Source organism: Opisthocomus hoazin, chromosome 2 (assembly GCF_030867145.1).
Source record: "Opisthocomus hoazin isolate bOpiHoa1 chromosome 2, bOpiHoa1.hap1, whole genome shotgun sequence".
NCBI lineage: Eukaryota > Metazoa > Chordata > Aves > Opisthocomiformes > Opisthocomidae > Opisthocomus > Opisthocomus hoazin.
This window is the reverse complement of record NC_134415.1, coordinates 26,324,519-26,349,811: the sequence shown is the minus strand read 5'-3', so window position 1 is coordinate 26,349,811 and position 25,293 is coordinate 26,324,519. Positions and strand designations below refer to the sequence as shown.

Sequence of the window (25,293 nt, the reverse complement as noted above, 5' to 3'; positions counted from 1 at the left end):
TTTGAGTTCCTTCACTATGTGATTTCATTCTTCCTGCACATTTAAGCCCCTTCAAAACTAAATATTTACAGATATCACTGTTACCAATCTCAGAAGTTGCTGAAGTGCAATCTGGCTCCTAATATATCATTGTATGTTATCTGGAAATACCTCAGAGTCAAAAAGTCCAACAAAACCCTGTTTAATAACAAGTTGTAACTACTTTGCTCCAATTCTTTTTGTTAGCTTCCTTCAGCCCTTAAAACGTGTTAAATCTGTTAACTAAGCTAACTAGCAATATTCAGCTAGTTTCTGAAGGGAGAGATGGAGTCTTATGAACTGCTGATCATCCTGAGATGTTTATCCTACACTCCTTATTGGAGCAAATGAGGCATACGATCAGCAACGTATCTAATGGGTAGACGTGGTCTTACATGAGCCAGACTAGACCATACAACACCTGATGCAGGAATCTCTCATCTATTTTTGTTATTGACATCTCACACAGCAGTGAAGCTATACAATAAGCAACTTGTGGTTTTTAAATGATTCAGTTGCTGAACACAGAAAGGCATCTCAACCACTAATACACAAGTGGGTTTTTTCAGAAAAAGGACCTAATCTCACTGTCTTCAAAATCAAGCGAAAACTTCTAAAGGTAACAACAGTCCAGGATGTTGCCTTGAAGGATCCTGATACCCCTTCAATTCTCAAATCATCCACTACATGATTTACATAAAAAGAAACAAATATAATTTCTCAGCATAATCTTCACTACTGTGATACAGTGTAATTGGCAAACCGCATACTTTTAATTTCGGTTCACTGAAACCTCTGGATCTTGTATGCCATTATCCTGGAAATTCCCACTAGCGAATCAATGTCTAAGACGTCCCGTGAAACACAATCTGAGATAGTGCTGCACAGCTGTGAAGGAGTCCGAAGGCTTTCTGTCTCCATCAAGTAGCTCAGGTAATCACCTAGTAGTGATGAGAAAATCTCTTTTCCCTATAAATTAACCAAATAACTGAATTCTGATCAGCAGAAAACCTGATTTTGCTTCAAAGCAAACTGAAAGGGAAAACTGGAGGCAAAATAAAGGCTTCACCATCATCAGTTAAAGAACAAATATCAAATATTGATAAATCAGCTATAGTTTTGCATAGTACAATTGGTTTTAAATTCTCTCAGAAATTTATCTAATGAAATATTCATATACAACACTAAACATTTCATCCTAAATGCTAGAAGAGAAGAGCAAGTATGAAACAGCAAATATTTTCAGACTTCTCCATGAGAGTATTTGTTGGTAGTTTAAAATAGCACCATGACTTCCAATAAGTTGCACCTCAGCCACAGCACTATGGGCTTTTTTCCCCCTATCAGATCATGAAACTTCAAAAAGAAACTGTTATAAAATGTTAGTGAAACTGCATTTTTGTACATTACCAAGGTCCTTAACTTACTGAAGAAATACATAAATTCAAACAACAATCCTGCTGAGCTGTACACATATTCCTCTTCCATGTAAATACCTGTATCTGCTGACAAAACACCTAGAGAAAACAGGGCCTGGAATGGGTCTGAAAGCCATTCAGAGGTTCCCCTACACCACGATGAAATCAGTATTATCTACTCCGCTTGACAGATTCCAAAGATGGTAATCCAACAGCTTACCATGTCATGTGTTTCAATACTTTCCATGCCTTACAGTTCAAAATATCTCCTACCTCAACCAAAACTTCCTTGCTACATTTTACAGGGTTTTTTTTCTTCTCCTGACCTCACTGGCAATACAGAATAGCTTGTTAACATCTTCTCCGCAGAAACTTCTATGTAACTGTTTCTCCCCTCAATAATTTCCTCTCAAAACAAAGCAATGCAATTTATCTCAGGGTCATGGCTCGTAGACTTCCAATCATGTTGCTGTATTTCCCTCTCCCTAGCTGTCAGATGATTATAATTTTTTTAAACTGCAGTAACCAAAACTGGACATATTCTAACTTTAACCTTCAGAACATCATGTAGGAGAAGAGGTTATTTTATGCATTTTGCACTGCTGTCAATGCATCTCGGCATAAGGTCTATTTTTGTTGTAAGTGGTATGACGCTGTTGATGCACAAAGTTTGCAATCTGGTAGAATGGTCACATATCGTCCATTGAAGGACTTCTGCCCAGCCAGGTGTTCTGTACTCCTGCAGTAAATCATTTCTAACCAAGGGTGCAATTCACTCTTAGCTGGATGTCTACTAAAGGACACCTTCTCAAAGGTTGGATGTCCAATCTAATCTAAACCAGCCTATACAAAATGCCTCTGAGCTCAGTGAAGAGTGACTGCATCACATCCCATGCTAACATAGATGTACGTGGGATGAACTGCCCTCAAGAGAGGCACTCCTCACAATTTAGCAAGGCAAATTGGATAGTTAAAGTACTGGTTTACAGTGAAGTCTAATTTTCAGACAGCTGTTCAAAGCAAAATATGCCTGATATGCACTGTGTGCTTTCCTCATTGATCTGGGCTCTGTTCCTCGCAAACCAGAGAAAGAGCAGGAAGCATTTTACACTTTTATCACCCAATATACTTGGGTCCCCTCCCAGCTTAATGCCTTTGGCCATGCTTGCTAAGATAATTCAGCTGCTTAACCAAAAGCATTGCACAGCACTTGTCCCAGGAGAACGCCTTTCCAAAGAGAAGCCCCCTTGTCAGAGCCTCTCATTTTGAAGTGAAGTATTAATTACTCCGAATACAGGATTAAAACCAGCTCATTATATAGACATTTCTTCTCATTTTCTTACTAGCATGACACTGTCTCATATGAGAAAAGCCTTACTTAAAAAGTCAATGTCTGCTGCAGGAACTTTTTTCTTTGTAAATAACTTACAGGGTTGACTCTCCGTTCAGTTTTAGAAACAAGCACTAAAGCTGGTCCAACAGTTCAAGATCAAATTTAAGAACAAATACACATAAGATACACACACTGTTGCTCTCATAATTTTGACAATAGTGGTTTTAATGATGCACAGAAATTAATTTTAAAGCCAGATAAATTTAATTTATTTTTCACAAGAGGAAAGCAAACAATAAAAAATACTCCTACCTGGCATGTCCAGATATAAACTCCCCTTGTCAGTGGTATGGGAGCTATGGGAAGTACTGCCAAGGCACTACAGAACAGTTCAAATATCAGTCAAGCAAGAATTCTGGGAAAAGAAAAGGTCTAACTATGGCATGGCAAGGGGCACTGCAGCGTCCAAAGCTTACAACACATGAGAAACAACCTCGTCTAAATCCTGCTCCTGGAAAGCAATCCACAAAGCTTTGATAACAAAGGTAGCTCACTTGCATGGTCCTCCCTGCACTGCCTATGCTGTCCTGGGGTTTAACTGCTTTCATACCGTGTCCTGTCCTTCCCACTCTCAGAGAACTGTATAGATTTTTGATAATACTCAGTCTTTGCAAAAGAACACAGTAGATCCTCATCAGCAAATAAAGAGAAACTAGAAGTGCATTCTGTACACCTTCAGCTTCAGTAAAACTTCCTTTGAAGCGTCAGCCATTTTAAATCTGCATCACTGTCACACACATGCTAATGGGAAGCAGCTCTCCAAGCACTGGTTTTAGATATTATACAATAGAACTCATAATTTCTTACTGCAAAGTGCTATATGCTGGACATTCAGGGTTTTAAAATATTGATACTCTGAGGTTCATTTACTGACCAGACCTGAAAATGCCATGCACAACACCTAACGCTGCACCTAAATCTGGAGATCTGATTTCTGCTCTGAGATGTGTTTTATTGCTTGAGTTTATTGTATATGTTCTTGACCAATTTTGTTAGTGGTCTACAAATGCCAGTTACATTTACAAACTGTGAAATGCACATCTATTCTCTTATTTTCTTCCTAATCGTATACGTACAAATCTTTGTAGACATAATATTGTGCAATTTGAATACAGGAAAGGAACTGACAGTTCTTTGTAGCTGATGTGCAGGTGGACAGCCTTGTTTCCACAGCTCTCTATTCCTTACTTCAGAGGGTTTTTATGTCACTCTATTGCTGCAGAGCCCTCTGCCACCTCAGTCAATCAATCTCAAGTCCTGCTACCCAGATTGCTGAGAATGTGAATATATCCTCCAAAACCAAATGTCTACTCTCTAGATTTGGTTTTCAAGCAGTGCAAAAACCTGCTTGGGCTTCCTAAACTAAGATGATTTTCAAACAGATCAAAAAGTTTCTTAATAGAGCAAAAATATTATTTTTAATATTTTAACCTGAAATTCACCAAGTATCTTCTCTCTTCTCGACCCAAAGCGAACAATTATTGACTCAAAGTAACTAGATACAGAGCCAGCAGATCTTAGTAATGTACTGGACTTTATAACATTGCTTTGTCTACCAAGTGCAAGGACATAGACTTGGATATTATGTAGAGAAGACATTTGGGGGTCCTTTGCCAGATTTCTTGACTAGTCTTCACAAGACAGTGGTGGGCGGTCAACATCTGTTCTAAGGAAAGCTCTCCAACATTATAGTGCACAAGAGAAAATCTTCATGCATGGGAACTTCATACTGCTTGCATCACACCAGAAAGAAAGTGTAAAAATAAAAACCCAAAACAAACACCCTCCTGCCCCACAGAACACTCACCCACTACCACTACCCTTACCTTTTTCAAACAAGTCAAGGAAATCCCCATTTCATTTTTTATGAAGGTAATGACAAAAACTTGCATTGAAGACAAGCAGCTAGGTCATCTCATCTGTCCTTGCGCTGACAAAGGAATGACCAAAGAGTATATATACTGTAGTATTTAGTTTGGTCTGAATATGTTGATGAACTGAATTCACCAGAACAGTGCAGACTATACACAAATTTATTTGTCTCTATCTTTTAGCATTGCATACTCCAACTATACGTAAAGATTTTTGTTACATCTCCTACAGACCAGCACTTAAATTTACTTTAAATTGAAGACCATAGTTCTGAATAGTCCTTTGGGATTTCACTAGCCTTCAACGCTATTCTAACTCATAAGCTCTCAACTTGCTCTTCATCCGCCCCCAGGCAGAGCTCAATACATTCCAGTTGCTCCCTCACATACAGAGCAACTCCACCACCTCGCCTTGTTGGCCTGTCTTTCCTGAAGAGTCTGTAGCCATCCATGACAGCATTCCAGTCATGCGAGCTGTCCCACCACGTTTCTGTGACGGCGACCAAGTCATAGCTCGGTCCTGCTGTACAATGGCTTCCAGCTCCTCCTGTTTATTGCCCATGCTACGTGCATTGGTGTAGATGCACTTGAGCTGGGCTGTCGATCTCACCGCCAACACTGGCATGCCACTCCTGGGCTCATCTCTAGTGAGCTGGGTGATGTCCCCTTCCCCCTTCGAACCTAGTTTGTATTTATATCTAGCTATATATATCTCTAACTATATATATATACATATATATCTATACATATCTAACTTTACTTCCAAACTTCTTCTCTCAGCTGTTTTCTTCTACTGAAACTATTAGTCAGCTAAACGGGAAGAAACAATTTAAGAGAAACTGAAGCCTTTGTAAGAAAACGGAAAACAAATCTTTTACATTTTGAGAGCAAAAACCAACATGAGCAGGTATTTCACGCCGCCTTCCCTGCCCTGTATTAACAAAAAGCTTCACTACATTTTATGCTAAAAATGTGCCTTTCTTAGGGCTGTTTAAATGTTTTTTTGCTTGAGCTAAGATGATAAACCGTTTCTTTTATGTACATAGCTTACTCTTTAATAGTTTCATTATTCTGGGATGCTTACATAGGACCTTGGAACTCCAGAGCTGACCTCTAAACCATTACAAGGAACAAAAGGACAAAACACTGCATGAAGGAGCAATAGACAATGGTGGTCTTTGTATGAGAGTGCTTCTAAGCACAGAAGCCTATTGGTACTTCCCTCATGAGGAAGAAATACTTCTCTACGAGACCTTTATTTGACAATGTGGGGCTCTGGCAGCAATAAGAACCTGAGAAGTAAACTAGTCCTGCTTACATTAAGATCTGGAAAAAAAAATTAAAGCTGGATTTGTCTCCTGAGTCAGCTCACAGCACAACACTGCATACTGCTTATTCAGCAACACCACAGACTGATATTGTCCCCAAGTTCCCCTGTCCTCAAACCTTGTCCTCAATAGTCAGCAGGTCCCTAACCCGACAACAGATCCACTACAAAAAAAAACTTAATAGCTCATTTATGCTGTATTATGCAGATCTCATTCACTAACCTTCCACAGAATCCATGGGGCTGGCTTTAGTATGCCTACTCTTACTGATGTACATGAAATGCAGAGCAGAAAAAAAAAAAAAATCCAACCTGGCTAATGTGTCACACGTTAATTATTCAATCTTCAGTGATTTCATTGACAGAGAAGCCTGATAACCCTTTCTGGACTTGATGGGAGAAAGTCAATGTTTCATTTTAGTCACACAGCCTGCATAGTTATTTAGATTCTGTCAGACAGATTTTTGATGGTTTTGAACAGGAACAGAAAAAAAAGTTACTCCCAGTAAGTGCACTGAGAGAAGAGCCTGGCTCACCCTACTCAAGATAATATTTGGAAAGTTCTGTTATCTAGAAAGCACACAAAAAATAAACTTGCCTTCCATAAAGATCCTGTTCCAGTAGATTTTTCCAACGTGATTTCCTCCAAGAAATATTAGATTTGATAAAATCAACATCGAAGTGCTAACAGATGCTAGAACAGCATGAAGTCGACGACGAATTCTTGGTGAGAAGAAACGTTCCTGAGGGGCAAAAGACAATGTGCAGATGAAGTTAACAACCCCTACGATTTCTCAAGAGATGTTAAAAAAAGTCATTGTAGTTACGACAAACAACTTTTATACAGAAGTTCACATCCTTATGAACAGATCTCAAAGCTTTAAAAATATCCAGCAGAACTCCAACCAATGCCATTGAAGTTTGGGTAAGACTTCATGACAAAAAGCAGTGCTGAATCATAGTTGAGGTTGGAAGGGACCTCTGGAGGTTACCTAGCAAGGTCATTAAAGCAGAGTCAGCTAGAGCAGGCTGCTCAGGACTGTGTCCAGTTGGGTTTTGACTATCTCCAACAATAAGAGACTGGATAACCCCCCTGGGCAACCTGTGCCGGTGTTTGACTACCCTCACAGTAAAAAAGATTTTCTTATCTTTGGAATTTCTTGTATTTCAGTTTGTGCCCATCGCCTTTTGTCCTGTCACTAAATACCATTGAGGAGAGTCTGGCTTTGTCTTCTTCCCCCCTACAATTAGGTATTTTTACACATGGGTAAGATCCCTCCCAAGCCTCCTCTTCTCTGGTCTGAACAGTCCCAACTCTCTCAGCCTCTACTCTTCTAGCAGATGCTCCAGGCCCTTCACCATCTTTGTGGCCCTTTGCTGGACTCACTCCAGCATGTCCATGTCTGTCTTATAGGGGGTAGCCCAGCACTGGACACAGTTCTATACATCCCATATCTTAATTATTTTCTTATTAAATGTACTCCTTCATGAATTTTTTCTGGTGGACATAAGCAGTAATGACATGCTTCTGGGGTGGATAATACTATCCAACAGGTTCCAACATGGAGTAAAACACTTCAGTACAAAACAAACAGCAAACAACTTCAGAAGCCATTAATGCTTTGGTTGATTAACAAGACTTCACTGAAAAATTTGGAGTCAGATAAAATCTTGTTATCACAATGAGTCTTAATAAGCAGATACTTCCATATAAAAAAAATTGAAATACATATGCAATCCCAATTCTTTTTTCAATGCAAATACTGCTGCTCATGTTCAAGAAGTGTAAATATCTGTTGCCAAGTTTTTGGTACTGTTGTTCTAATGATACAGATAAAGTAGGTCTCTCTCCACCATATATTAGTTTACATTTTTCTGAATCTATATTTTGCATTATCACCCGAGGTGGGAGTGCAGCACGGAGACTGCAAGAAGATGGTGAAAGAAGGATGAGAAAGTTTTAGCTTCCTTCAATATTCAGTTGTTAGAACAAATTTTAAAGAGCAAGGAAAATTGTCTCATTACTGCATAAGGAAAAATATCTTGCTCATCATGGCCCCAGGCTGAAAGTCTCTTTACATGGTGCCTGAATCTGCAAAAGACTGAATGCTTTGTGTGAAGTGATGAGCATTTGCCAGGGTATGAGAACTAAGGAAAATATGAGAAGCTGCTCAGCCTTCATGTCACAAACACTGATGTTGCAGAAAACAAAGTCTTGTGACAGCAGCATCAAAAAAAAAAAGAGCAGCAATTAATCTTCAGTAGCTGCAGCCGGACCAGAATTCATGCTCAGACACCTGAAACAACATAAACTCAAAGCAGACCTAAAAATACATTCCTAGACAATTAAATTGCTAATTTTGTAAGCATCAAAACAAATGTTTCAACTGCTAGATTATGAAGTGACAAATCTTCAAATAAGTAACAGCTACAAGCATAAAGGCACACTTTTAACCTATTATTGCAAAGTAGATGTCTGGTAAATTGAATGTTAGCCCCAGTCAGAACTATATCTAGTGTACAAGTCAGTCTGAATCAGCACAAAAATGGGGACAGGCAAGCTTCAAGGAAAAGTACTCTGTATTAGGCTGTATGTGCAATACAGCAACAGTCAATCTTCCATACAGTGCTATGAAAAGCATTCATGTATGAAAACAGAGACTGAGATTTTTCTCTGAAAATTCTGGATGAAAACTAGGGCATCATAGGAAAGGGGCAGAGAATATAAGATAATTATATAAATATTCACAGATACCTACAGTCACTTAGTGAAACAACTTTTTCCCTTTCTAGCACTTTGCATCTCCAAAGCTGCCCAAGGACTTCCAAAACATTCTCCTTCAGTTCACACACAGGTATAGGATATCTTAAGTTTGTCTCCTCCTGAAATGCACAGTATGAGTGCGTGGTCCCATAAATGAAGAATGTATACCTTTTCAAAATGCATAACTGTATGCACACAGAAAATGTTTGAAATCTTGCAATTAAATCCATGTTAACAACCAAGTTTCAATAAGGAGCCATTATGGTCATGCTAGCTTAAATTTCTGTGTGTAGAGTCACCAAACTTACCCTCTTCTTACACCATGCTAATTAATTCTGATTGAGCTGTAGCTTATCTATATAGCATAGTCCATCATCAGATCTACCTTTCACTCTCCCTTTGTCTGTCTAACTTATTCATCAACTCTCTATAGAGAAACAGTTCTGATTAGGAAAGGGAAAAAAAGAATCTTCTGGTAAAACTGTAGAAAGAGTTAGAGATGACAACCCATCAGGCATCTGGTGTCGGACTGCATTTTCCACCCAGGCACTGATTAGACCTGGTAAGTTTGTGAGGTCTGCCTGTTTTACAATCCAAAGAAGTACAACTAAGAGAAACAACACGAATCTCTAAAAAAGCTCTGTCACTTTTTTTTTTTTAAATGAATACAGTTACTAAAAAAATAAATAAAATTGTCATATATAATACATCACCCTCCACGCAAGTGCTATATGTTAAACAATACAAGTTAACTGTAGTACTGACCATAAAAGCCTTTGGTCATTTATGAGGTATAAAAGAGTAGTTTAAGACAGAAAGAGTTTAAATAAACAATGAACTCTTTCTGGACTTTGCTGTAGCTAAATTTCCATTAAATTTGCTAGGCATTGATCCAAAAAGCAGTACAGATTTTCCTTAGAGTCTTTGATGTCAATGCAGCCTTTACCCAGCTGCAAAGAAGGTGAAAAAAATAAATCATTCTTTAAATATCTCACATCATCTAGAAAAAGCTAACTATGAAAGTACCTGAGCAGTTATTGTGCTCAAATTAATACGCTGGAAGCATTAATTTACCCATTAAAAAGGAATGAGGCTGGTCTAGATAATCCATAATAAAATTTGTGATTTAGACATCTCCCAGTATGTGGACTTTTCTGAATATACAGTGAGTTGTTTTCATCAAAGCAGACAAAATTTAAAAACCCTCCACACCCACAACTCTTCATTATGCTATTTAATGCTTCTAACAGTATGTTCCACTGCAACAATACAAGCAGCTGCTATGGATTTGTGATGTTTCTCTGGATTTTACTGCTCTCTCTTTCTTTCTCCTCTTTTGCTGTTGGAAATACATCCAGAAGATAGAGTGGTGAAAGAGCACCTAGCGTTAAAATGACAAAGGAGCCGTAGCTGCCTGGCTGAAACTCTTACAATTGCATCCTTACTCAATGCTACATCTTACTTGTAATCTTGCATCACTACTTCATCATACTTTACTTTTAGTAATCACCACCATGCCCACCTTCTCACGCAGTGTGAAATAAATGGACTGTAGCATTTAAACTACACAAAAAACCAGACATATTGTCAAGATACTCAGTCCAAAGGCATACGGCATGACATAGGAGGTGACTTGGAACAGATGGCTCACGCCACCTCTCCTGGAACTGGTTTGGGTTATTATTCCAATCCAGTTCCTGCTGTAAATGAAAATCAGCCTCAAACATTTTTGCCAGATGTTGAGAAAAACCTCTCTCTGCACATTACTGGGTCTAGCAAAATGGGCTGCCATCAGACCTCTCTCAACTGGGCCATCTCATTCATCTTGCAAAAATAAATGACATATTATCATGTAGTGGGATACCTTGAACAGTAAATCTGTGTATGCGTTTGAGAGGGGTGGAAGAAGACAGGCGTGTAAAGCATTTGCATGGTCCAAACATACCCATTCCTAAATCCATTTCCAGTTACACATGCATGTCACATTTAGCCTCTAAGTGAAAATCAAGCCAGAAACAGGAAGCCTGTATAATGGTTGTTTCCTGAGAAAGATACCTCATGAAGGACAACATGCACCAGAATATATCACTTAGGTTAGAACAAAGAGTCAAATTAAAGGACATGGTGGAATTTTTAAGTCAGAGAGGATGTGAGAGAAAACACTCATTTCGTTTGCTTTGAAAGGTAACACCACTATGAGCATAAAAGAAACAAACATGGCAGGAGAAGTGGCTTCAGACAGCAGAGCATCATTTAAAAGAACTTCTCTGAGTTAGAGCTAATCAACAACAAATCTGCATTTTCACAGATTTACAGAACTGTGTATAATAGTATTACTGAATAGCATGAAGAGATTAAAATGAAAGTTCAGAAGTGTTTTTCCTAAATGCACTTACATCTCCTAGCTAGCCAACAGAGAAAATACTTTGGGGAATACTGACCAGTCCTCCACCCTCCCATGTGGAAGCTGAAGAGACATCCAAGACTGAAATCCGTACAGCAGTTAAAACTAGGCAGTCCTATACAAAATACCATGCTGAAATATTTTTTTACAGAAATGTATTGCCCAGTATTTTATCAGGGACCCAATCCTACATCTTCCTACAGCAACCACTCTTAAACTTTCACTAGCAACAGCGGTGGCACTATGGTCATTTGGCATCACAAATGCTTGCTCTTCAGAAGGCTGCAGAATCCATTTGCAGTAGATCATTCTGGGAGCAGGTCACATGCATCACGCTGTTTTAGGGAGGTCTCAGGAACTGAGGTGCATATTTTCCACCACACTGCAAACCCAGCCTGATGACAGGTTGACATGTGGCAAGAAGCCTCACCTCCCCTGACTGACATTAGCTGGCAACTTCTTGGCAAGTGCTCAGAAGATGGGAAATCTCTATGCGTGCTGCATTCACAACACATCTCATTTATATAGCTGCACCGGGACAGATTAAAGAAAACTTCTACATAAAGTCAGTGGCCTTATCAAGCTTGTTCATACTAAAAATACTTTAACAAGTCCCATGTAAGGGAATTAAATTTGTTGCAATTTAAACGAGTGTCATCTTTATGGAGTAAAACACAGAGTCACAACATTTATTTCCTTTTGAACTACCCTTCCAGAGACTTGATAATCTAAGCATGTGGCAAAATAAGAGCGCATGCTAAAACTGGGGAAGCAGTGGAATATTTCTTAGGGGAATATATGCACCATGGAATAAGACTGCCAGATACTATGGCCAGAGTGACATGAAACATGTGCTTGATACTACAAACTGCAACACTACAGATTACATAATTCTATTTTCATCTGCCTTTGGTTTTTAAAGGGTCAGAATAATCTAGTACAATTTTTAGGAGAGTTGTCTTTTTTTCAAACATATAATATTTAATTACTATCTGTTCTACAGATTTCATCCTCTCCCACTTAAACCTATCAGCCAACTTATCCATAATAATTTTAAAATAAAATACACAAACTGCACTATTTGTTGTGTTAAAGAAATCAAGGAAATTAACTACCATGAATATAACACCTAGTCCTGCATTCTCTTTCACTGCCTCTCCTAGTGTACGAGATGGTGTAAGTGTGCTTCCTACAGTTATTAAAGCTCCACCATTTCAATTTCCTCAAGGTTTTTATTAGAGAAGCAATGCTTAAAAGCTAATGTAATGCTGAGTCCTCATTACGTCACAAAAACTAAATGAAATATTCTCTGCAAAGGTCTGTTACAGAGGGTTTGCAAGGACTTTTGGGGGGAGGAGATGGATGGGTAAAATGATTGTGGGTAAAATTGCTGCAGTACAGAAGGGATACAGGCAGTGCCACTATGCGACCCAGGAAAATGCTTGGAAAAAACCCCAAATCGCTTGCTGGGGTTCCATTCACCAGTGCAATTTACGGATCTGAACTTCGGTTTTCACCCCCATTGCATCACAACTGAAAAGTAAAGCCCGAATTTGTTTACTTCTCTACAGAAGCAACAGAGTCCACCCAGTCAATCTTAAAAGCACTTTTAAGTGCTTTCTTTTAGAAAATGTTCTTAGATAACTGACAAGCCTGCTCTTCAGTGTCTATCCCTGACCCCTGGTAATCACCCCATTACCACAAAAGCGAACACTTCAATGCATCCCTTGAATCTGGGTCATCCGCAATGCAGCCATTTGCCAAAAATAATGGGACAGCATAAAAACAAGAGCACGGGTGAAAAGCTGACAGAGAGCGAGGAGCAGATGGGACGGTGGGAAGGGAAGCGACACATCCTGACTAACAGTTACTGGCTATTTTATCTCTCTGCAGTTAGGCACACTGAAAATGGAGGGCAGGGTGTGACTGAGCAGCTGGGGGAGCAGATGGGATGGAGGAAAGGCTGAAAATTGTGACAAAGCTCTGCCAAACAGAATGTCAATATATTTAATTTTTAAAGTGAGCAGTAGAAATGAAGATGGTTTGGGTCCAAGCAGTGGGGCAACTTCTAAAAATATTTGTAAAAACACATTGTCAGTGGGTAATAGTGACAAAAGAGTGTTTGGGAGACTGCAGAAACAAAGGGAGGGACTACATATGCTCATTAATGCTGGTGGAAGATAGGCTCGAAGAGCAGCAGGAGCAAGGGAAAGGCAGCTGATGAGAGGCTGACATCAATATAATACCTACTTCTGCACTCTGAAGCTGAAGGACAGAAGTTGACTAGAACAAGAGTAGAGATTGTACCACAGAACAGAAAACCAACAAAAATAAAGAATTCTGGTTGAATACACATGCAAAATATCAATTTATGAAATAATCCAAAAGAAATTGTGGAATTCCCAGAGCTATAACAGTAACAAGATAAGGAACAGGCCTGCAAGCAGAAAGTGAATGAGATGTGCTACCAGATCTTATCCATTAACAACTGCCACACCACATGGAAGAATAAATTTAATTTCCCATCAACATATACTTTACCCTTCAGTAATCATGGCAATCATTGCTGTTTGCTCTGTTCTTCATCTAGCTCTAACTCAGAACCAGCCCCCTTTGCTTTGCTTTATTTTTCTGGCATTTTATTTTGCTTGCAGTTGTTCCCTCCCTTCTCCCCAAGCTGAACTGTGGCCTGAGGTCATCTCCTGTTTCTTTTCAAGGCATGTATTTTCCTTCCAAAGCAAAGGTAAAAATTAGCTCCTAGAGGTTCGCACATGAAGGCAGAAACTGACAACGTTTTTCCAAGAGACAGGATGATGCAAAAGCCCTGTAATTCCCTACATCACTCCTATAAAAAGGGGACCGGGCAATTAAAATCAAGCAGCTGTCAGTTAAGATCTATTTTCACAAATAGAACTTGTTTCTGAATTTAGGAGTAAATGCTATATATAGTATTTGAGAAGATACTCATCTTCTCTATTGATGTCTTACTAAACATTCACTCCACAAAATGCTGTCTTGCACTAGCATCGGTTCATTTTTAGATTTTCCAAAAGATCTACTTTTATAGCATCTTTCAGCAAACAGTCAACCCCGCCTTCTGTTTGAAGAAAGCCTCCTACCAGCTCGTATGTATGCACTACTCTGACAGATGCATGTGTGAAAGTTTGACATACACAGAAGTAAATCTCTGTACTTGCTCCTACACTTAACTCTTCACCCTCAAAGAACCTGCCGAAACATTTTATTTAAAAGCAGCAGCTTGTAAAAAGTGCGAAATGAACAGCACTGAAATACACCATCCTCTTTTCTGTTTTGTGTTTAAAGCAGGAAATTTAACCAAGTAATTCAGTGGACATACTCCTACAAACACGTCTCAGCTCTCACCAAGGAGGACAGGTTGAGAGAGCCACGCACTCCCCTCTGCGTCCAGGTCCCTGACATCCTCGTTTTTGTTCTTCTCGTTTCCACTCTAGTTCTCTCGGTTGCCTCATCCGCATTTTAACATTTTTACCTTTTAAATTGTAATCAAATTGTGAAAGGATCTAACTTCACCAATCACTAGTGCTGCGTTTTGTTCCTGCACTTATGGCCCTTCCACAATGCCGCCGTGAAACTTAACAAATAAATAATACACGGTAATAATCCCCATGGAGACGTCTGATAAACATTCTCAGCAAATACAGACCTTGTTTTCCCTGTGGTAAGTTTCTGTAGCTCAAGGCACAGCAGGAAGACAAGAATGCGACCGCTCCTCAGTACTTTAACTTGTATTTCCTTAACTGCTGACATCTAATGTATGGACTAATATTTGCTGTGAACAACAGAGGGAGGCTGTAGTCACGTAATTGTGAAAAGGAAGCGCATAACCAGCACCACTCTGCCTTGTCTTCACCCCATAGCATGATTTACTTCCTTTTCAAACTGCATTATGGCCTGAGCACTAGAAAACTGCCTGATGTCTCCAAAACAGGAGAGGAAGTAAATAATGCTGGTAGGTTGGAGAAACATTTTTTTGTTATGACAACTGAGCAGCTACACAAGCGACTTCCCACCTGACACTACAGTCTGAAGCACAGCAGCAATCATCTGGTTAAAGACAGATGCACAATTATAACAGTTTCTCCACTGCTGGCATCCAAAATCATATTTCTTGCACAGGTTTGACAACAAAAAAAGATTCTTGTACTCAAAAGGTAGGAAATGATACAATGTTATCTCTGAAATCTTACTGCGGCCACTTCTGTCATTCGTGGTGTAAATCACATTGCATATGCTTGTCGCTCACACAGAATGACACCTACTAGATTTTCAGTCTTTGTAATCGAGTCTGAGGCAAGAAGTTTCCTCAGTAAAGAAAATCAGAGTCAGAGTGCAAGTGTGTGCCTGCATGAGTGCATTTTTGGCAGGGCTCTCCCAATATTTTGGGATCCACTTCCATGAAGACAAACGAACACTAACAGCAAGAGGGTGGAGAAGAGAGAAAAAAATGATATCAAGCAAAAGCGGAAATGTGGCAAGAATTACTCGACTCAGAATTATTGTTGGTAAAGCTAAAGTCAGTGAAAAAAAACTTGGACGCATCAGCCAACCCATATTCACCTTTGATGGTCATTCAGCAGCTCAGTACAAAACAGCAGCTCAGTAACTCAGGTTGCTGCTTCTGGGTACCACACACAAAGGCCACCTGTCACCAGTATGCCCTGGCTAATGTTCACATCCGGGGCAAGGAGTTTCCATTGATTTTGAGACTGAGTACATCTGCTTTGGGTAGTAGAGACTTCTAGTTAGAGCAATGATATAGCTGAACTCAAGGTTGCAGCGAGGGGCAAGCTCCATTTTCTGGTTTGGGTTTTGACATTATGGGTGATACCTATACCTCAAAAACTAGTTCTGCACTAGAACTGATTAAGGGACTTTGTTCAACTATCCCACCATACATTCTTACAGATTCTCAAAGAGGGAAGCGACAAACCCAAGAGAAGTCTACAGCAAGCACATAAAAAGGTTATGAAGAAAGTAATCATTGGCAATACTCGCCACTTCATTGAATCACTACGTTGCAATAAAAATACGTATGAATTACCAAAACTATCAGTAAAAAAGAAAAGGCCAGACAGGCTTGACATTAGTAAACCAGTGATATAAATACTCTTTCCACCAAATGAAGCAAAATAAAGATCAAAGCCTAGTGTGTGCTGAAGAATAGCTGAGAAGGGTCTTTATTTATTAGAGATCTTATTAAAGATCTAATTTTACAAGGTGGTCAACAAGCATACTTCCCTTGAACGAGTTCCTAATGTTTGGTCAGATCTTGCCTCAGCCATCTGCAGAAGGAAGCTTTATAGTTATCTCATGGTAGTTTAAAAGTGATTTATAGTTGCAAAAAGAAATTTTGTCATTAAAGGAGATACTTACGCATTTGCTCAGTGTACATTGGACATGTTTGTAAAATTCACAGGAATCTTTAACTTGGCTAGGCTGAATCTGGGCCCTAACATAGGGCTGAGTAATTACTGCAGCAGAACCCAATTGGTTTCTTTGACTCACTGACTCTAAATATGGAGTCTCAGCCTACTATGCCGTACTGCTTATCTATGTTTGCAAGTAGTTGAGCTCCGCCTCTACCACTTCCTTTCCTTGCATTTTGTCTCTTACAATGTACTGCTTTGGGTGCTTTTCAGACTCCTCTCCACAAGACAAATCATCTAGCAATAAAATAACTAGAAGAAGAAAAGCTTTCTGCAGGGGTAAAGAGCTAGGTCAGCTCAGCAAAGATTCCAGCAGAAGGCGTGCAGAGGAAGCAGTGATTCGACTGCAAGGAAGGGAGAAAAGGGAAATTCAACCTTTCCCCCTTCAATAGCAGTGAGCCGTTAGATCAGCTTAATTCCCTGTTGAACCATAGCCCACAGGTCAGGCCCACCAGTCAGTGCCTTTCCATGCTCTACACCAGCATCTGCAGGATCACTGCATAACACATAACTTACTACGAATAACTATAGAAATTTTCATGCACCTAGCAAAAGAAACAGCAAACAAAATTAAACAGACAAAAAAAAACAGACAAAAGCCCCTCACCACACCCAACTTCTTGAAATACATCTAAAATTCTGTTTTCTGTGGAGTTGAGGATGCCAGTTCTCATTGACCACATCTCTGGTACCCAAAACAATGGTGATATTTTAACCATAGAGAGACAAATGTATGGAGTTCATTCTTCGGGAGGGGGGGGGAAACAAAACATTGACCAAATCTAATCTAACACACTAACCAAAAACATGGACATCACACAAAATATTTCCCTTTTTTTATGGGGGGTTGGAAAGGCAATTACAGTGTACTGAAATGGACTTAATTAGTGCACCTCATTACAGCCATAAATGAAAATGTAGAATCAAAGTATTTTATACTTTAAAAAACCAAAACACTTACAAGGATAGTACAAAGTACTTTAAAATAAGCCATGCTTAAAATTAGTTAGACTAAATAAAGATAGAAATAAGATCTTAAACTAGAAATTCATTACAGCATGATTTTTAGAACAGAGATCTTTATGTCTCAATTTTAAAAATTCTTACTAGACTGAATGACATGCTTTCACTTTATGAAAGAACTAAGAAGATAGATGTTGCTGTTTCAATTGAAATTAAAACATTAATTTTAAGAATCTGCCAAATTCACCCCCTGTGCCACATCTTCTTTTGGATGATTTCTGAATATTTCTTTTTTAAAAGTCTATTGGTTTAAAGGTGCTGTCAGATATTCTAAGGTTTAAATCATTCTAAACCTATTTTTATACCAAGATCTAATTTCTTGTATAGATCTATATCTTGTTTTCCTTCAGGAAAAAGGAGAAGGAATAAAATTTAAATCACTGGAAGAATGATAGCCATTAGCATTTTCTTTCAGAAATCTGACACGTCACTTATTAAAAGTCAATACAAATTCTGTCATTGATTTCAAACGAGTTACTACTGGAGTCTCTCTTCAGCTGTAAGAAATCAATACAGAAACTGAAACAAAGCACAGCTTTGCTCAGTGCTGGTCTAAATAACTCTTGAAAAACAAAGAAAAAAAGAACTGATAAAAACACAATGAAACTTCTCCAGTTTAATACAAGTTCCCAGCTACATCCTAGCTTATGATGCATAGCATTTATTGTTGTTTTATATAAAATTTTTAATGAAAAGACAATATTACTTAATTCAGCTCTAATTTACTGATATTTAACAAATAATCCCTAGGGGAAAAAAAGATACATAAATAACTTCTCACAACACAATTCACTGAAACATGAAAGTTCAGAGCAGTGTAAGCTGAAAAGTACCTAAGAAGGAGCATGAGCTCTTTTAGATCTGAAATCAGGAAGCCAGGTACTGGTTTGCAACCAGAACTAAAAGTTTCAGAAACAGTTTTGGGGGTCAGGAAATTTACTCTTTTCAGTAAATATTTCTTTATACACTGATTTTACTTCTCACAAATAATGCTCATGCTTCTTTGTTCATTCTAGTTTGATATGCCTGAGATGACATTTAAAACCTGTCAGACTGCTACAAAAGTGTTATTTACCCATATTGCGGTAGGTTTCAAGTGCTGAGATTTAAACTACCATAAAATCTGCATAAATATAGGGTCCACTTCTTTTTATATATATATTTTAGTCAGCACAAGGATTCAGAGATGGATGAGACTCAAAGGTGCTTTATTTAGATTTCTAAATCTTTCTTTTGCAAGAGAATTGAAACAATATAGTGGAGAAAAAAGGGAAGTGGTTTTGATATAATTCTTGTTATTCTTTGTGATGAATTCCATTCTAAAAACAGAGCAGAAATAAAATTCAACTTATTCTTCAAGATTTTTTAATATATTTTGCTAATTAGACACCTCCTGCTCAACCGAATTCTATAACTCAACTGTAACAACAATATATGAGGAGGTTTGGTAAATAGAATGGGTTATAAAAAGCATATACCTGTGCTTTGTATTTTTTCAGAAACTCATCTGCTACTCTGGGGACAAAAATAAACTTTCCTTTTCAAAAATAGCCTTCAAGAGCCAACACAGCGAGTGAAGCACAAGAATGCAAAGGATTTCAACTTGTCAACAGATAAATTTAAAGTGAAAAACCCATCCACCAGAACAGGTTTCTCAACACCACGGTGACTAGGCTTGCAGCACACCTCTGGCTGAGACAGGGTTACAGGAATGCTTCCAAAAGCCAGATTACAAAGGAAAAAAGGAAATTTATACAGGGCATTCGGGAATTTGCAGTTCATTTTAAATGTAAGTGATGCTTCTTAGAGAACCTCACATTACTCCACCCCTTGATAAGGAAGGGTGAAAGTCCAACTACTCATCTGCTCCCCAGTCTCAGTGTTCAAGAAGAACATGGGAGATTGTTCAAAGAGTGAGGACAGAGCAATGAGGGGCAGTTTGCAAAGACTGTAGCTCATGTTGTTGTAGAGAAACCTTCCAGGCACATGGCAAAGCACGTCTCAGTCATAACCAAATGCAGCAAGATCTGCCTAATGCACTAATTAACATGACAAAACTATTCACATTGAAAATAGTGCCTTCAGCAATATTTCAGGGAAAGATGTGAAAGTGTCTTCTAAGGAAGATCTACAGCCATGCTTCCAAATAGAAACGGAAAACAAGAGAGACATGGGAGACGTTGGATAGGCCTTTAAAAACACTGGATGAAACCAAAGGGGAGAAAACGGAGGGATGGTTTTAAACTAAGGGAGGGCAGATTTAGACTGCATATAAGGAAGAAATTTTTTACAGTGAGGGTGGTGAAACACTGGAACAGGTTGCCCAGAGAGGTAGTGGAGGCCCCATCCATAGAAACATTCAAGGTCAGGTTGGACGGAGCTCTGAGCAACCTGGTGTAGTTGAAGATGTCCCTGCTCACTGCAGGGGGGTTGGGCTAGATGACCTCTAAAGGCCCCTTCCATCCCAAAGCATTCTATGGTTCTATGAAATGCAGTTGGTTCATTGTTACGGAGTCAATTTATACAAAAAAAGAACTCTATTGCCAGAACTGGATAACTATAATTAGAATTACATGTCAGAAATTAATTCAACACATACAACCCCACCTTCATAACGCCACATCCTTACCATTTCTATGGTATTTAAGCACTTAATCCCTCAAGAGTTCTTTTAAAATTTCTAATACAGTGACATGAAATACAAAAAGCCCCTACACTTATATTTTCTCATACAGCTGGATGCCTAAAAAACTATGTTGTCTTCCAGTCCAGAGACAAAAGTATGCAGCCAGTCAGATGCTGAAGTTCAGTTTCACCCTAGAGGGAGGACTCATAGATCTAATAAACTAATTTTCTAGGAAGGAAGCAAGCTGCTTCCAGACTGTCACTGAATTCACAGTGATGGACAGTTGGATGATATAAGGTAGTACTGGCTGTTATTGGCTACTAAATTACTTAGCTGTATCATTTGCCACACATGAGATGCCACAACAGTGAAAACTGAGATGGGAGGGATGGAGAACAAGCATAATTACTTGAGCATGTGGACTTCATCAGGACACAGGTTGAGTTACCACCACCACAACATTATACAGGAGTATTAATTCTGTGCGCTTATCACTACTAAGGAAGCAAGACATAGGAATTATTTATTCTTACAAACAGTTATTAGAAGATTTAGGATTTAATAGACTAAATGCAGACTAAAATGATCACGAAAATTAAAATAGTGCTTTTTGCATATGATTGCATGTCAAAGACAATTTTGTCTTTTCGAAATGACAGCATGAAGGTCAGAAGTATAAATAATGTGAAAGTATCAGAGATCTTCAAAGCAAAAGAATATTTTCTTTATTTGGTTCTTTAGTGGCATAAGATTTCCCAGCGTAAGCTTGTTCCCAGATGCAAGCAGCTGCTACACATGCGTATATCCAGGAAACACACAGTTAGAAATCTACACTCCTAACTGTATGAAGATTAATATTTTAAAGCCATCCTGAGTGAAATCAGAATATAAACGTTAAAATTGGCTTCTGTTCAGCCATATACAACCTGACAAGCAGCTGCTTACTCTAGGACAGCAGCACCAGCTTTTAAGATGCATACTTCAGTGTTTTCCTTGCTGATACATTGCAAAATTCTAGTTATATGGCTTACCTCAAATAGTGGAGTGTGTCAAGGGAAAACTAACTCTTTATCTATTATCTACGACTTTTAATCCAGATTAAACCAAACGAGTAACCAGAACTTCAGATGAGCACGGAGCCAGGAAAGCAGAACATGAAATGAAGAGAGATTCAACTTACAATTAAGCCTTGAATAAGTGACATAGAAAGTATCCTCTTGACGCCATTTTCCACAATTACTCCAAGCCAATTAAGTGCGCCCCAGTACCACAGGTAACTTTGCCCTCCATGCCAATAGCTTACAAAGGCAAAAGTGAGGGCTGTGGAAAACAACATTCCCAGGAGACTGGACTGAGATCCTCCCATCGGAACATAAATGTACCTGTGGGTTAAACAACAGTTAAGCAACGTTATTAGAGATTTCACAGAAATCTCCGAAAAACATCCACTACAGAATAAATCCGTTTATTTGTGGCATAAAAAAAGAATTTTAATAATTACCTGAAATACCCTATTTACAGAGCTTGCCCTAGTTTCTGCAAAGCTGTAGAGCACTTCATGAAGTATGTGCATATACCATTTGGAAAAAAGACAATTTTGCGGTCATGGGAACTCTGCATTAGTAAATGTATCACATAAACTATGTTCTCAAAATTGCAGAAGACAAATGTTCAGGTTTTTTAAACTGCAGTAATTGTAAGTGAACTTATATACACAGAAATTACATGTAATGTTCATGTGAATTTAAATTATAAGACCCTTAACAAAAAAAAAGTAAAACATTATATAAAAGTCATATATAGTCATAACTCATAGTATGTTTTTCGTTTGTCAGAAACATAGACACATGCAAACATGTTTTATTTTTAAAAGCTTGTAATTTCTTTCTTTTTAAATCTTTCACTAAAATTATATGAACTGAAAACATGTCCTATCTGGTTCTCATATCATACTCTCAGGATCATGCCTGCCTGATGACCTTCAGAGCACATGTACCCCAAAAAACCCAAAACCTATATGAATCACTCTGCATGCAATTATATTCTGTATTTAAACTGAATCCAAGAGTTGGAACTTTAGTCTTTAATTGATGCTTGTAAGTGCTTGTTCAGTAAAAATACCAGAAGCAATGGATTCTGAATGCTGGCACCATTTTCTGGGTCACTTTACTTCCTTCCTGACTAGAGAGCTACATCCACTCCTCGCGTTTTCCAAGTAAGGCATGGCCACTGGCCAGCCTTTATCTGAAGAAGTCACATATTTCTGTCAACACTTTGAAGAAGCTCATCAGGCAACGGAGTCACCATCCAGCTCATGAGTACCGGCGAGGAGGTGCGGTATATGAGAACTGCCGATGACAGTTCTCCTCAGCTGCCATTCCTTCAGCATGATGCACTGTACTCACATTTGAGACTATTCCCACTCGCTAAGATAATTAAAGGATATTTTTTGCAGTGAAATGTTTATCTCTGGTTATTAGTTCTTACATTCAGAGATGAACACTAGCTTAAAAATTTAAATGGAAAATTAACACAATGCTTTATTCCTAATCTTAGGAAATGAGAAAATACAGTAATGGGGTAAAATGAAGTGACGAGAGCAGTCAAAAGGTAAAAAGAAAAGTAATTAAAAAAACAACTGTCAAATGCTCCAAATTCTCTCTAAGCATAGCATCAATACACCTTTTTACTCCAACCTGCTACAGGGAACATACGATTACATTTATAGTGATTTTTGGTATAAGCGTGCTTTTTACTAAGCGTATGACAATAAATAGGAATGAAGACCTACAGTTTTTATTTATGTTCTCCCCTTCCTATGTTTTTCTTGGGTCTAGTCTTTTCTCGTCACATATATAAAGAAACTGTGTGGCAATAATCAGACACTTGCAATTGCAATCAGTAAGTCTAAGTGGAGAGAGGCACATCTCCGCAGTCTGTAACCAGGGGGATGCCCTGCAGGGCTCTGGCACGGAAGGTGAAGAGAGCAGAGCCACAAATGTCTTCTGCGCAAAGGACTACAGAAATGAAAGACCAAAGCAGCTCATCCCCTCTTAGGATATACTTTCCCAGCAGCTTCGCTCTCCCTTTTCAAACGCCAACTGTTTTATTTTTTAGGCAGGGCCCGCTGTCATTACCAGTTCCCCTCGCAGGCCGGCAGCAGCTGGGACAGCGCAGCCCTGCGAGCAGCACCTCCGTGGCCCTGCGCCCTGCAAGCGCGGCAGCCCCTTGTTCCGCAAGTCTTCACCCAGAGGAGCCCGAAACAGGACACGGCCGGCCCTGCCGCTCTCAGCGAAGCTCACTCTCTGTCCTACGTTTACTGAAACACCGCATTTAAAAGCAACCCATGCACCATCGAAGAGACACATCTCTGTGACAGAGCCCTTTTTCTGAGCCCTAAGGAAACCTTTCTGCTGACCTCCTACGGTCCTGGGTTAAATCCATGGCACAAAAGGTAGCTTTTACTGGAGAAGCAGCACTGGGTTTCTGTACAGTCCCTTCCCCTGCACTGAGACAGACCTGTGGTGTAGGCACCAGCCATCTTGTCAGCACAGGAGCTGCTGCTAGCACTGGCAAGAACGGCCCAGCAGCACCAGCTTGCTCGTTTGCAGTCGCAGCTCAGTTTAGGTTGGCCTGAATAGCTTTCAGATTCCTGTGCAGAGAAAAGTAGGCTATTTTCTGATTTTAGTTGTGTAACAACAGCAGCTAGATACATAAGCAGCAACAACTCATGATTCTGATTAATGTTCAAGGTCAGTGAAGTTTTAGCTCCTAGTGAAGCCCATGGCAATTGTGCGACTGCAAATTCACTTGGGCTATCTTTGTGAAGACCCGTCTGAAGGACAGAAGCCCAGAGGAGTCACGCAATCCTTACCAGCGCTTTGACTTTCCCCTCCAGTACTGTGGAGAGTCTGCCTCCTTGCCCGGAGGAGAAATGTAAAGCAGAAAGCAATGCCTCTCTCCTGCCCTGCTGTCTACCATAAGAAAACAGAACGAAGGCTGGCTGCCATTTTTTGTCACATGGGCAGTAACTGCCCTCAGACTGCATGGCCTTGCCTTCCCTCCTCAGGGTATTCCCGCTGGTCATTTTAAACTAGGTATAAAGCACTGATGGATGTTAAGTCATTTCTCTCAAGCAGCATAAAGAACAATTCTGTATGTTCCAGTGGATTTCACGCAGAAAAATTTGTGAAAAATCCATTATTACATTACAGAACACATCAGGAAAAAAAGTAGTATTTGCTGCCTTGCTACCCACGCACACCATAACCACGATGTGTTCTTGTACTTCCACTCTTCCATTGGCAAGGCTGCGTACAAGCAATAGGCAGCTCAGACAGCGCGCAGCCAGGGCCAGACCGTGGCTCCCTGCCAGCCACTTTGCACTCTCTGCTATCATCAAAACTGTCTTGCAAAGAACTACTGCAAGAGCCCTTGTCCTTACAAAAATGGATTTTGCTTATTTTTGAGCATCACAGTAGTTTGGAATCTAATTTCTCAATACGTACCCTGCGTGTTTACACAGAAAAGTACTCATTTGATTACCGAAAGCTACATTTACACTGAAGTTTAAGGGAGAATAAACCAGTGAACAGTATTATTAAGCCAGAAGAAACATGTTACTTCTGTATTATCATTTATGACACAACACATGCTTTGTAACTAATAATTTGTTGTGGTTTAACCCCGGGCAACAGCTAAGCCTCACACAGCCCCTTGCTTACTCCCCCCTGGCAGGATGAGGAAGAAAAGGAGCCTCTTCCAGTACATCAGGAAAGTGGTTCTGCCCTCCAGTTCACTTACAAAATCTGTGAGCGGGGAAGGAGGGAGGCAGGGAGAGAGGGAGATTAAGGGGTAATGGCTACTACAATTTTATGTGTTACATATCTGCATGCTTCCCAACTTTTTTGTGCTTACCAATACTACCATCTACCTTCCATCTATCCTACATTCCTTCTGTACTGCGTTTAGAAACTCAGGA

General features: G+C 39.3%; 1 protein-coding gene across 4 annotated transcripts in view; it reads right to left on the bottom strand.

Annotated features, from left to right (window-relative positions):
* The window catches only part of HHAT (hedgehog acyltransferase), a 195,648-nt gene that overhangs the window by 57,844 nt on the left and 112,511 nt on the right, over nt 1-25,293 (bottom strand). For all 4 annotated transcript variants that reach the window (XM_075412933.1, XM_075412935.1, XM_075412932.1 and 1 more), the window contains 2 exons: nt 21,493-21,694; nt 6,626-6,770 (listed from right to left, as the gene is read on the bottom strand). In XM_075412933.1, coding sequence (XP_075269048.1) covers nt 6,626-6,770; nt 21,493-21,694 — 347 coding nt within the window. The remainder of the gene's footprint in view (nt 1-6,625; nt 6,771-21,492; nt 21,695-25,293) is intronic.